Below are 14,669 nucleotides of genomic sequence, written 5' to 3' on the forward strand. Positions count from 1 at the left end.
ACAGCACGCCAACCGTGGGTGGTGCTAATGGCAGCATGGCTGCAGTTTGGATCTGAAGGCAATGGCACCGGACCTCTATCGTTTTTCGCTATCTTGTGCATTTTATGAATTAATTAATAGGCAATCGTAAAAGTAGATCCATACACAACATTCGATAGTTCTCCACCCAGGGAAAGCATTAGTGTCTTCAGCTAGCTGGGGAAAATTTACCTTAATGCGTAAATTGGTTGATTAATTTCATCGACTTTTTAATTGATTCATTTACTTGTGATTAGTATCACTTAAATTAGTATCAGTTAAGTTGTGGTTACACAGGCAATACAAATCTGTAGTTGGAAGTATAATTTTAATTTAATTCAGCTCTCTTTGCAGTGGGGACTGGACGAGACACCTGCTGAGAAGTCTCTAAATGCTTTATTCGTCTCATAGAAATCTGAACTTAGCCTACAGCCATCCATGCCAGAAGTTGTGTTTTCGTTATTCCTTGTATGAAACCTTTCCAAATTCACGGATCGGTAGAGAGGGTCCAATATCATGACCACCCCGTTCATCAAGCATAAACCGTTTTACCCTTTTTTTGTGAGTCACATTCAGGGCAAAGTATCCTGTTAACCTGTTTCTCATGTGTAAACTCTTGGGTCAAGAATACGAGATGCTGTGTAGGCAGTGACAGAAAAGATACTAGAAAAGACGTGGAGAGAAACAGAACATGGCCAAGACTTTCTACAGACAACAAACGGAGCATTGGTGGAACCGTATCCTTAACACACTTTATGATTTGCACAATCCACATAGCTGTCTCTGGCATCGTTCTTTACAAACAAATCTTTGTAATTAGGAAAAGACTTTATGCTCAGTACATTAAAATAATACATGACATAAACGAAACCGAAGACTGTGTACAAAATGAAGATGTCATTACGTGCCATCAAATTTCTGTTGGGGAGTTTCTTGAAGACTATGTTCAAAGTGACAACCATTTGCATCACTGACAAACTCACTGCTGTCACCATACCAAAAGTAGTTGTTTTACACGAAGCAATAATTCGTTCTGTCATTTCCTCAACTATTATTGAAACCTCCGAGTAGACCACATTCTGGCGGAAAAAGTAGCATAATTCCATAAAAATGTTGATGACTGTATCTCCATTATCAATGAAGTTTTGAGAATGCATTGCTATTTGTCACTGTTCGTCTAGGCGAAAACAGATTACTAACGTCTTTAACACGTCAAAATTATTTTGAGAAGAAAAAGTTCAGTGCCTCATATGTATTGTGTCCCAAAAAACACCGACAACGCTTAGGATGTTCTTGGGGAAGCCAAACTGGTCGGTTTTCAAGAAGGAACCCACATCCGGGAACGCACTACTTGGGCGCTGGAGAGGACAGTTTGTTTCGATTCTTTTTGGTATCTGAATACGGAAGGTATGCAACCCTTTAGCCATCTTTGTACTGCAGATGGACGAACTGCGCCTAATGACATTCCTGCACATGCGCTACATTCCTCCACAACAGATCTTGTGTTCATCCTAATGCCAGTGTAGTGATCTTGTTGACAGCGGTGCGGCATGTACCAGAACTCAGCTGAAGAAATGACCGGCACGGTGCTTGCGTACTGCAAAGCGGATTGCAATAAGAGAGCTGCTGCAAGATTGTATGTGGAATGTTTTCCAAACAGACATACCCTACATCATTCATGTTCGCAACCATCGAGAGACTCCTCAGAGACGTCGAAAAGTAGCATGTAGGTATTTCCTGTCTGAAATGTGTCCACTGTATAGTAAAGTAGCAGCAGTTTGTACTTGGTATCTGCGAATACCATACCCAGCCTACTGTTTGTCCTCTGGTATGTGCTGAAATGTGATGCAGGTTGTCCGTGCTCGGATCGAACATTACAGTTACACTGTTCGAAGAGGACCAAGCCACCAGCAGTGGACATGTAGGACAGGCGCTGCACATGGGTAAAAGTACCGTATGGTGTTATTTTCATGAACACTGGCTCCATCAATAACATCTGCAGAAAGTCTAGGCGCTACGGGAGGAGGACTACCATGACAGGAACTGTTTGCGCAGGAACTGTTTGCGCATTGGTATTTACAACAGTGCAACACCAGCCACAGTTCCCGAGCTTGGTGCTATCCACGGATGAATGCACGTTTTCTAGAGGTGGCATGTTAAACTTGCACAACATGCATGTTTGCGCGGTCGAAAACCCGTGTTCACAGGTCATTCTAAATCACCAGCACAGTATCGGTATTAACCACCCGGGCCGGGTTAACTGTTGACCGTATCATTGGGGCATATCTACGGCCAAACAAACTAACAGGACCTATCTCCTTCACCTTTGTTAGACGTGTTTTACCTATCCTATTGAATGTAACTAAATGTTTGGATGGGTATGTGGCTGCAACACGACGGACGTAGAGCACACTTTGATTTCGATGTGCAGAATCACCTCAACATCGCCTATCGCAATCGATGGATTGGTAGGAGTGGACCAGTTCCATGGCCAGCACGGCCACCAGATCTGACATCTCTCGACTATTTTCTCTGGGGTAGTAAGAAGATTACGGCGTACGTCACACCTGTAATGCCAGCGGAGGACGTTATTGCTTGAGTCCACAGAGCGATGCAAATACTTCGAAGACGACTGCACGTATTGGCTCACATACGTGAGGATTAGCACCGCCGATGTGCGCTCTGCATTGGAGTAGGAGCTACACACAGTGCGAAGGCCATTGGTAATGTAGACAGCGCGATGTGTTACTCATGTTGGACTTGTTGACATAATAGTGAATGCACATCCACCTCTGACTTCGATGCTCTTTAGCACCCAAGTCGTGCGTTTCCGGATATGGATTTCTTCTTGAATACTGAACAGTGTGCGTTCCCGCACTATATAATAAGTGTGTGTGTATATTCCACGTCTCCTCCCATTCAGAAAACATGGTACGCATATTATCATTTATTGTCTGGAAAGAACCGCTATGGGGATGAGAACCTGTCAGCTGTGTGGGGCTGGGTGAAAAAGCCGTGTAGCCCACGACATGTGAATACCCATACATTATTCATCCAGTCTTCGACAATGAGAGCACTTAGTGACTTGCAACAAACTTTGTACATAATTTGAAACTTTTATAAAGCTTTTTCCCGCTCAATGATGAAAGGAAAAAAGTTCATGGCTTACTACATTTCCGCCATTCTGCAGTAAAACTGGCTCTTGAAGCATTATGTTTTAATTTACTATTAATTTACTGCTAACTGTATTCGCAATACATTTTGCAGACAGTATTCAGATAAACCACTGAATGTACCAGCAAAATTATGTCATTTTATGACATAGCTCAGGAGATATGATGTCATAAATAATGAGATTCGTGAAGAACTGCCGCTTCATGCATGACGTTTAAATGCAATACTCTTTTACTACTTACTTACTCTCTTCATAATACATTTCGCAGACAGAAGTCAGTAGTCACATATATCACAGGAGGTACCTGCAAAATTATATCATTGTACAGCACATTGTTCAGGAGATACAACATCGTAAACACTGAGCTGCTTGAAAATGAATCTGCAGAGCGAAATTCGCTAGACTACAGGTTATATACCTGTAAAAATTCGTGTGAGATGTGTTGACATCCTCATTGTCGAGCAAAGCTACGGTTAAAGAGCTAATCGTAAGTCACTGGAACTATTTCAGTCAAATTTGGTACACATATTAGTGCCTGTCTGGAAAGAAATATTGTGGGGTTAAGAACCATCAGCCCCCCCTATTGGGGTGGAGGTGATAACGTGGAGAGAGACGGGGGGAGGAGGAGATGGACAGAAAGAGAGGGCGGAAGAAGGATACAGCTAGTGGGGAGAAGGAAATGGACAGAGGGAGGGGAGGGGGAATGGATGGAGAGAGGAGAGAGGAGGAGATGGACAGAGAAGGAGATATGCAGAGACAGGGGGAAGAAGAGATGGGCAGCAATAGGGGAGAGGAGAAGACAGAGAGACGGTAGAAGAGGAGATGAGCACAGGGAGGAGGGAGGAGTAGATGAACAGCGAGAGAGTGAAGAGTAGACAGACATGGAGAAGGGGTGGAAGGAGATGGACAGAGAGAGGGGGGCGAAGAGATGTGCAGAGAGTGGGGAATGGAGGTGATGGACAAAGGGAGGGGAAATGGAGATGGGAAGGAAGAAATGGACAGAGTGGGAGGGGTGGATGGATGTAGAGGGGAGGATGCAGATGGACAGAGAGATAGGGTAGAAGCAGATGGACAGAGAAAGGGGCAGTGGGAGATGGACAGAAAGAGGGGGTGGAGGGGATGGACAGAGATAAGAGATGTAGGAGATGGACACAAAGGGTAGGAAGGAGGAGATGGACTCACAGAGGTGGGTGGAGGAGATGGACAAATAGAAGAGTGAAATAAATACGTGTGTCTGTTAGTATTTCCGTTTAGTTTCGCATTAGACTGCATTGTTTCATAAAAATCTATTTCGGACAGGATGCTACCTTAAATGGGGTGTATGGGTGTTAGGGCTGTTATTGTAACTTATGAAATAAATGTATTAGGCACTGCAAAACTGAAAGCCTTTTTTCTTTCCTTGATAGACGGAGTCGCAGCTGGAGGAGTGCGCAACCCCTGACGGAGGTCCCGGGCAGTGCCGCCACCTGGCCAACTGCGTGCTGCCCGGCTTCGCCCACAGCCTCGATGACTTCTTGCCCTACTTCTGTGTGGTCGACAGCAGGTCAGTAACTGTTTCAAATATGGTACAGGGTTATTTTGAAGAAAGTTGTGGCGTCGTTTGCGAAGAATGGAAGCTCTCGCCTGAGTTGTGGTTGTTGTCCGTCATTTGTATTTCCACATCCTTTCTATCCACTGAATTCCACTGGGATCAGGAGTGGTTAAGGAAGCAGTATACATATAATTGGCAGTCAACAGCTTCACGTCATGGACCATACGAATACCTCTGTTCCTCCCCTTGCTCCTAGCTTCCAGTACTTGGGCCACACACCACCATCTCAACTTAACATTCCCATTACTCCACAGGACATCAGCCTCACACTCCACACTAAACGCAACATTGCTCCCAGCCACAACTGCATTACCTACTGCCACCTCAAACACTGCCCTTCCTCCTTCCTTTCAGTCCTTGCCATCCTCTACAATGTCATCCTTGCCACTGGCTTCTACCCCATATCCTGATGTTCTACAAACCCAACAAGCCTCCATCTGATGCCTCTTCCTATCGTCCTATCTGTCTCACATCGGTGTTCAGCAAGCTCTTGGAATCCATCCTTACCTGGTGCATCCATCACCACCTCCACCAAAACCACCTCCTCCCCGACATCCAATGTGGCTTTCGACCTTCCTTCTCTGCCGATGACCAACTCCTCCGCCTCACTCATCTCCTCTCCCTCCAGCTTCACTCCCGTCGCTCCGCCATTTTTGTCTCCCTCGACCTCGAAAAGGCCTACGACCGTGTCTGGCATCCTGGTCTCCTGTTTAAACTCCAAATCTACGCCCTTCCTGTCAACTACATCCGTCTGATGGCCTCCTTCCTCTCCCGCCGCCCCTCCTATGTTACCATCTATAATGCCAATTCCCACACCTTCTACCCCTCTGCAGGTGTGCCTCAGGGCTCTGTCCTCTCCCCTCTCCTCTACCTCCTGTACATGGCAGACATGCCCCAACCCCGCCCCCCCCCCCCCTCCAGTACACCTCTTGCAATGTTCCGATGACACCACATTCCTCGCCCTCACTCCTACCCTCCAACAGTCCCAACGCCTTCTCCAGAATCACCTTAACCTTTTTGCCGCATGGCATAACCAGTGGCTCCTGAAAATCAGTCCTTCCAAGACCCAGACAACCATCGTAGGACATACCACTCGCTCCTTCCAGCTCCTGGATTTCTCCCTTACTGTCTATGCCCGTCCTGTCCGCCTCACCCCCACCCTCACCTACCCTTGCCTCACCATTGACCGTCACCTCACTTGGATCCCTCATCTCTGCTCCATCCAATTCAAAGCCCACAACCGCCTCCAACTCCTCAAACTCCTCTCTGGCCAGACATGGGGGTTGCACCACTCTACCATCCTCCACACCTACAAATCCTTAATCTGTCCCATCCTCTCTGTTATGCCAGTCCTGCCTGGATATCTGCCCCCCCCCCCTAAATTCTATAAGTCCCTCCAGATCCTTGAGCATCATGCCATCCGCCTCGTCTTCTGTATACGCCTCCCGTCCCCCACGCCGATCCTCTATGACCTCATTCCTTTCCCCCATCTGCTCCTATTCCTCTAACATATCCACATACTGTACACCTCCTGCCGCCTTGATCCCCCTCACCCCCTGGTTGCTCCTCTCCTCTCCCATCCCCACCCCCTGCCACATCTTTGCTGTTGTCCCCCTACCCTCCATCTCTACACCCTTCATCTCCTTTCCCAAGGTGGCTTCCATCAACTCCCCCTCCCGGATGATGCCCTCTCTCCCTCCATTTATCCCTCCTATCAACTCTGATCCTCACCCCCCTTCTTTCCTCCATCCTTTTCCTGGGCTCCCTCTCCCCCCCTTCCATCCTCTTTTTCCCCTGCCTACCCTCTCTCTGCCCCCCTTCTCTCCCTCGAGTCCTTTTGCATTTCCCTCCTCTGCCTTTTCCCATTCCCTCTTGCGTCTGCCCTGCCCCTCCCCCCCCCTCCTTATGAGTCCTCTACCTCCTTCCGTTCCCCCCCCTTTCGTTTTTCCTCTCCTCCCTCCTTGTTTTCCCCATCATCTGTCCAGGTCCCCCCCCCCCCCCGCCCAACTGCCCTTGGCTATGGGGTGCCATCTTTGTGCCGACATTTTAGTGCAGTGTTTACGGTGAGTGCTCAGTGTTGTGCGTCTTTTCCGAAGTGTTGCGAACGGAAATCATACTGTCGCTGGGTGTGATTTTTATGTCTCTTGTGAACAGAAACCAGACTGCAGCCATGTTTTTTAATTGTCTGTCTACTATTTTACCTGTCTGCTTCCTGTGTATTTCATTAGCATTGCCAACCCTTCCTTTTATGTTTTAACTTTCCACAATTTTCCGCCGTTTTACAATTTAAATCACCGTTTTATCGCCTGCTTTTATTGTTTCTTATCTTCTTCTTACGTTTTAAAAAGTCTGTAGACTGCAGAGCAGCGTACTAAGCTGCTGCCAGCCCGCCCCCTTAGGGGGGCATCGAAATTCAATAAAGGAAAAAAAAAAGCTTCACCTCAGGCAAAGGCTCTCATTTCCTGACTGCACTCTCAGAAGAATTATTGTTCCGAGTATTCACTGTCTGACATCTACTACTTTAATAACTAACCATTTACTTTGTAAATACTGCGGATTAACTGACTTGACGCTTGCTATGATTTTATCTTAGCCGTATAAATTTTATCTAAGACTGGCGTCATCGTACCAACTGTCTTACCATTGAGGCACGTACATTTCACCCCGCAGTACATCGCTGTGCCACATGGTTTTTAACATTGCAGTGTGTAAATATTCACGCTTGAGAATTGAGAAGTCAGTAACCACCTCGTCTTAAAAAGGCTGTGCGATTAACGGCCGAAATATCTGAAGTATTGCAGTCCTGGATGCATGACCGAAAGATGATAGAGTATGTTTCTGCTTTGTTCTTATTGCCAATCCTGTCGAGCACCGGCAGAACAAGAGATTTTAGAATCATTTAAAAATTTCAGTGGTAACATGATCCGTCAAATGGCTCTGAGCACTATGCGACCTAACTTCTGAGGTCATCAGTCGCCTAGAACTTAGAACTAATTAAACCTAACTAACCTAAGGTCATCACACACATCCATGCCCGAGGCAGGATTCGAAACTGCGACCGTAGCAGTCGCTCGGTTCCAGACTGTAGCGCCTAGAACCGTACGGCCACTCCGGCCGGCCATGATCCATCACTGTGTTCCAGATCATCGCCTAAAGCGTTTGAATATCATCTCCAAAGTGAACGTGCCATTTCACTAAAAACTTACTACACTCAGTGACGAATCTAAGTACAGGGTGCTCAAAAAAAAACCGATTCGGAAAATATAGTCTAAGAAAAGAAAAAGCAACGCATCACGAAGGAATTATCTGAATGCGACGGACATCGGTAAATATGATGTACATGTACACACAAACAAATGATTACAGTTTCATAAAATATGGATGATTTACTCAAGAGCTTGACCGACTTGAGCAAGTGGAAAACGCGCTGATCCACCTCTGACCCTTGTGCAATCAGTTGGTATTCATTGGTAGAGCTGTTGGATATCCTCCTGAGGGATATCGCCCCAAATTATCTCCCATTGTCGCGTTAGATCGTGAAAATCCCGCGCTGGTTGGAGGGCTCTACCAATAATTCACCCTTGCAGCACAGTGACGATATTCCATGCCCTGTTTCGTTGCCGATCATCGCGATGCATCCTGGGCCTAAATTTCAGCAAGATAATGCCTTATCGCAGACGGTGAAATTTTCTAATGCTTGTCTTGGTGCTTTCCAAACTCTATCTTGGACAGCAAGATCACTGGATCTCTCCCCAAATGAGAACGTTTGGAGCAATATAGGTAGGTCCCTCCAACCAGCTTGCGGTTTCGACGATCTAATGCGCCAATTTGAGATAATTTGGCGCGATATCCCTCAGGAGGACACCCAACAACTCTGTCAGTTCCTGTCAAGCCGAATAGCTGCTTGCACAGGGGCCAGAGGTGGACCAACCCTTTATTGACTTGCTCAATTTCTGAAGCTCTTTCCCTTGAATGAATAACTCAATTTTTCTGAATTGTAACCATTTGTTTGCGTGTAAATGTATGTCACTGTACATGTATGTCGCCGACTTTCGTCCTATTCGGATAATTCCTTCGTGTTACCTTGTTGTTGTTATTTTTTTTTTCCTTTTTCTTTCCTTAGAATATGTTCATGTACATTAAGGTAGGCAACCCATGTTACATCATCTGCCCTGGAAATGAATGATTTAAGCTGGGTTGCCTATCTTAAGGTGAATGAAATATTTTCTGATCCAGTTTTGTTTTGTGCACGCTGTACGTTGCAGTTCACCCTACATTGTTAGAGACTTTTTCAGTGCTATGTAAGTCTCCTTTTATACACTGCGAAAGCAGAAAAATATTTTAATGTTCAGAAGTGGGCCTACTGTGGGTACAACACTGCTATTGTAAGTTCTTTTGCCTGCAGTTTGGATTTTTAGATGTTCATGTTACAGTAATGTGAATTGCCACCTCATTTCAGAAACTTAATATTTCAACAGAAATATTTTGTGTGTTTTTATAGGCAGAAAGTACAGTAAAATATCGAATTATGACGATTTCAAAAAAAGAAAATGGGTCAAATGGCTCTGAGCACTATGAGACTTAACATCTGTGGTCATCAGTCCCCTAGAACTTAGAACTACTTAAACCTAACTAACCTAAGGACATCACACACATCCATGCCCGAGGCAGGATTCGAACCTGCGACCGTAGCAGTCGCGCGGTTCCGGACTGCGCGCCTAGAACCGCTAGACCACCGCGGGCGGCTATGACGTTTTAACATTATGTAGAGATTAACAGTTAATGATACAACTCAGTAGCCTCATTGTACAAAAAAGCTACAATTTGTCGATGATATCCTTCACATGTCCATAGCTGCACTGCTGCAGTCTGAAGACAGTGTCAGTTCAATACATTTAATGGCGACAGAAATAATGCTACTTAAATTTCATTTATGTTTAGAGGATGTAGTTGTTTTACACTTTCCTTAATGTAGAAGTATTCGTCTCGTCGGTTTCAGACAGATAGGTGACTGGTGACAGGGAGAAGGAAAGGGCACAGGCGGGGGACTGAGAACGGCTCAGATAGCTGCTATAATAAATGTGTCGATTAAGCATTTAGTTTTCTGAATAAATTTTGTCTTTCTTTTCCAGTTACGTTGGAGCTTGCTGTCCGAACACCACATTTCCCCCCATGCTCGTTGGATGACACGCATGCTGAGTGCCAAGGTCGCTGCTCTAAGCAGGGTTCTGTGTCATTAAAATACCTTCCAGAGCTGTGCAGAGCTAAACAGTAATTTTTGTCGCCCATACAAAGCCCAAACCTAGTTGAATAAATTCCAAAATTTAATTACTTCCTGGTCATTCTTCACAGAAATTAAATATTTTCTCAGAAGGCAGGTAGCGTCATTCTTCCTGGATAATATTGCTTTCTTTCCTGAACTGTTCCTTTTCGCTTATGGACATCACTATACTAACAGTCATAACGACATAGTGACAAGTTCACATTGCAAGCTTATGTAGTGCTACAGACTTAAGACTCACAGTAGACCGTACAGTCATAGTTTTGTAGCACAAAACATATGTATATCATTCACTGGTTTTCAAATGCAAAGACTTATCACGGTTGACAGTGCTCTCCCAATGAAGAAGATAGCCTAGACTACACATTCAAATTGTACAACAATTAACAGAATCTGGACAAGTAATCGTTGTCTCATGCGTAAAAGAGTTTTCAGCTCCCCAGCTAAATACATCTTTATAATTGTGTGCGGTCTTACAAGCACAGAATGCCTTGTTCGTGGCTTCGTCGAATTCAACTAGCAGTCAGACTGGACTAGGTAACACAATCTCGCAATGCTGCACAAGGCCTACGAAACATGCATGCGACAGAGGAGGGTTGCTTTAGATCGAGCTTAGCCACACTGGGTGTCTGAAGCCATTTCCTGAACACAGAGGCAGTCATAGCCTGCCTGCCGCCGAAGCCTCAGCAGTGCCTTGGTGTCCCCAGATGATGAATAAGGTATAGTAGCCAATCGAACCCCAGAAATCAAAAATTTGTTGAGATATTAATTTAATTTTAAAATTTACACAAAAGCACATTTTGTTTAATCTGTATCTATTATCATACTTACAAGTGCAGCACTAAAACGAATAATTACTCATTGCATTTTTAAAAGATAACAAAAATATTTTCCAAACAGCTTTATTATTCGCAAAATCCTTGCCAATGTCATTAATTTCAATATAAACATTATATTCAATGCTAATCAAATAGAAACTGGTTAGCCCACTTCACAGCAGTACTGACCTGTGGATTTTTTTAATTATTTTTAACTTCGAAAAAAATGTTTCACCATGGAACATGGAAGGACTAGTGAGCCGCGGCGCTCATAGTTCCCAGAAATGGAAATGGCTGTTAGTCGAATCATCAACATAGTTCTCAAATGGCTGATGGATGACGAATACCAAAAGATGTCCCTTTGCTGAATTATTAATTTACAGACAATGCGACTGAATACCGCATACTACTGAAATACATCTTGTGCTTGACTCAACTGCGTACAAAAACCATTCATTCACTTCCAAGTAATTCCAGTGTACACGTGGGACCTTAGATCTGTACAGCTTCCTTCATCAGCCACACACGTCACAGCACCGGCACCAAAAGAGACACCATTGGCATGCACGCGGAAAGGAAGCAGGTTAACTGTGTAGCAGATGCCAGCGCGGGTCGCTTGAACATGTGCGAAGACTATCCTTGTCTTATGGCAACTGGGTGGTGGGGCAAACCGTTGTGCACACGCACCTGCCACTGAGGTGGAATGCACTACACACAGTTTACCAGTGCCTCCGCCGCTGATGGACGACACGCCGTATTCATAAAAACGTGGTTCTCTACCATTTTTCTCAAACGATTTTAGAGAAACTATTTCGTTAAAATATTTCATCATTGTGTTACTTATAGCCTTCTATATCATCGAAATAGTGCAGTGCCCACTATTTCGTTAATGGCCACAGTTATTGTGATATTTCGCATTTAAGTAACCAATGTATGGAATTCTAAAAGATTCCAATGAAAAACAGGGGTCACTACGATTTTGCACTTGGTGCGTATTAGATTATACACTGATGCCTATGAAATAACACATTTAATTCGTTGGGATTGAGAGAGTTCTTTATCCGTCTGCAGTATCAAGTACATGGGTTTTATGTAGCACATTCAGTTCCGATGGCATGTCTCAGTGATAAAGACAGAATGAAATATTCATAACATACCCTATAAGTCGTAAACGGTTTGACATACTGAAACAAGGTTTTCCCAAATGGTTCAAATGGCTCTAAGCACTATGGGACTTAACATCTGAGGTCATGAGTCCCCTAGACTTAGAACTACTTAAACCTAACTAACCTAAGGGCATCACACACATCCATGTCCGATGCAGGATTCGAAACTGCGACCGTAGCAGCAGCGCGGTTCTGGACTGAAGCGCCTATAACCGCTCGGTCACAGCAGCCGGCTAAGGTTTTCCTAAAATTAAAGCACAGAAAGAGGAAGGTATTTTGTGACATGGTTAACATGTGGAACTTTCTTATTTACAGCGACATAGCGGAAGCTATACTTTTATTTCTTTCAATGGAGTACTGCAATTTTTTAAGAGACGTTGGCAGCAACTGAAAAGAGAATTCGCTAGTATGAAAATAAATATGAAATTTCTTCTCTTACGTTACTGCAGACAGCAACAACAAGGTTTTTCATAAATTATTCACCTCTCTGGTCACCAACAACTTGTTTAATAATAGACTTTGTTTCAAGATTCTGTCACAACAGCTAACACACAATATTTTATAAAGTTGACTTTGTGAAAATTATACTGTGTTGAAGTAAAAGAAGCAAAATTAACCCTGTCAACAAGACGGACGTAAACATTTCTCATAACTGATGATGCTTCTTCAAATGAGAAAAAGTTAATAGTTCAGACAAAAATAAACAACTAGTAAAAAAACAAAGAGCTTTGAAATGCACAACTTAAAGGCTGCCAGCACTTCATCCTCCATACTGTGAGCAAATCTGTTCTCCTACAAACTTTTGGCTTTCCATATTTTGGAGGGGGTATTATGGACCAAACTAACAAGAAAATTGTCTAGTAAACATGTGCTCTAAAACGCATATGTTAAGAGCCGTGAGTATTTGTTCGGCAGAACCGATTGCTTCACAGCAGTGAAGATTAACAGGCCCTCATAGCCCTTAAGGTACGCACTTTAGAGGCCATATTTACTGAACATTTATTTGTTTTGGTCCACATTATCACATCTCAGAATATGGAAAGCAAAGATATTTGTAAAGTTGCTGTCCCTGACACGGCGACGGATGTAAAGCACCTTGTTTTTGTTTATTGTAATCAACTTTGCAGCTATTGGACACGAACATGAGCTTCACATAGACAACACACTTCGTAATGAAATAAACCTGTGTGCCTAATACGAGCATGTATCTCTTACACTCTGCTAATATTACCGTTGTTCAGCTGAAAAACGGGTATGTGACTTTTAAATAAAAACGGTGTTAAGTCAAATTATTTTCTTTGTTGCCCCTTTTCATTAAACAGGTAACCAATCGTCGCGGAAGACTTTTCATTTACTTCCTACTGCAAATATAGTCATCCACAAAAATCATTTATTCGCAAACACGATACTGCTTGAACCGTAAATTTCCTGACTAATCCCGCAAAGTAACTGACTAGACAAACACTGTTTTTCCTACTAACAGGCGTAACATTATCAGCTCTTAGTTGTACTTTTTAGTGATGCGGTTGCTCGCGACAGCACAGTGCTGAAGATCAACAACGACTCTCCGTACACAAATTCGACGAGAGACCAATACGACTGAGGTATTGTAGACGTTATGCAGCAAGACAATGAACCTTAGAGAAAAGGCGCGCTCAGATTCAGGAACTCCAAGAACCAGCGATAAGTAAGGAATGTGCTACATCATATCATCAAAGATGACACAACTCCTCCCCGCTCCCTCCCCCAGTGCAAAAAAAAAAATTAAATAAATAAATAAATAAAAAATAAATAAATAAATAAAAGAGCGAGCAAGAAGATCCCCACAAAAACAAATAACGGAATATTACGAGCAATTCAGCAATGGTTCCCTTCTGAGTTATTGTACTGCAATGCAATAGAAATATCAGACACATTTTACACTCTCTCGCCCCTACACCGAAAATTTACAGTTATTAAAAAGGTTTTAATACTTGTGATAAGCAGACAGTAAACATATATAGAAATGAAACTTGTTAAACAACTGCATTATACAGCAGTTAAAAATATCAGAATTCCTTTGTGCGTCAGTTAAGTCTCCGGGGTGGCACCACAGGTCGTATATCTAACATAAATTACTATGACATGAGTACTCAATAGGCTAGCTACATTAAGTACGTGAAGAGTTGGCCGTGCCCTAGTGCTGATAGTTAAAAGTTAGCACCATTCGGAACACTTCGTGACGACTGTTCTCTGATTCAGATTTGTGCCACATAGAAACCACAAATCTGTGACACTGTAGTTGCCTAACGAAATGTTGTTGTGTTGTCTGCGTGGTCAGACGATTAACTTATTTATAACAGTAACTGTAGTTATATTTAAATGCATTATACAGTGTAAGACACGATCAAAAACGTTTATTAAATATTCTGAATGGCAGTTATCTTCTACTCATTGCGTTGTATTACAATAGCATTAATTTGATTTAGTGTTCCTTATTACAAATGTTAACTACATTTGAAGATGACCGTTTCTGTAATGAGCATTCACGAATCCATGTTATTTTTGTGTCAAAAATTACTACCATAGCAGCTGATCGGATTGACGCACGCCAATGATTGTTCAGCACTGGAAGTCAAAC

The 14,669-nt window shown here is 43.5% G+C and overlaps 1 protein-coding gene across 1 annotated transcript in view; it reads left to right on the forward strand.

Moving 5' to 3' along the window:
- The window catches only part of LOC126412316 (inter-alpha-trypsin inhibitor heavy chain H4-like), a 190,428-nt gene extending 180,310 nt beyond the window's left edge, over positions 1–10,118 (forward strand). The window contains exons 18-19 of the mRNA XM_050081878.1: positions 4,600–4,736; positions 9,917–10,118. Coding sequence (XP_049937835.1) covers positions 4,600–4,736; positions 9,917–9,971 — 192 coding nt within the window. The 3' untranslated portion in view covers positions 9,972–10,118. The remainder of the gene's footprint in view (positions 1–4,599; positions 4,737–9,916) is intronic.
- The last annotated feature ends 4,551 nt before the right edge of the window (positions 10,119–14,669 follow it).

This window comes from Schistocerca serialis, chromosome 1 (genome assembly GCF_023864345.2).
Source record: "Schistocerca serialis cubense isolate TAMUIC-IGC-003099 chromosome 1, iqSchSeri2.2, whole genome shotgun sequence".
In the NCBI taxonomy this organism is placed as follows: Eukaryota; Metazoa; Arthropoda; class Insecta; order Orthoptera; family Acrididae; genus Schistocerca; species Schistocerca serialis.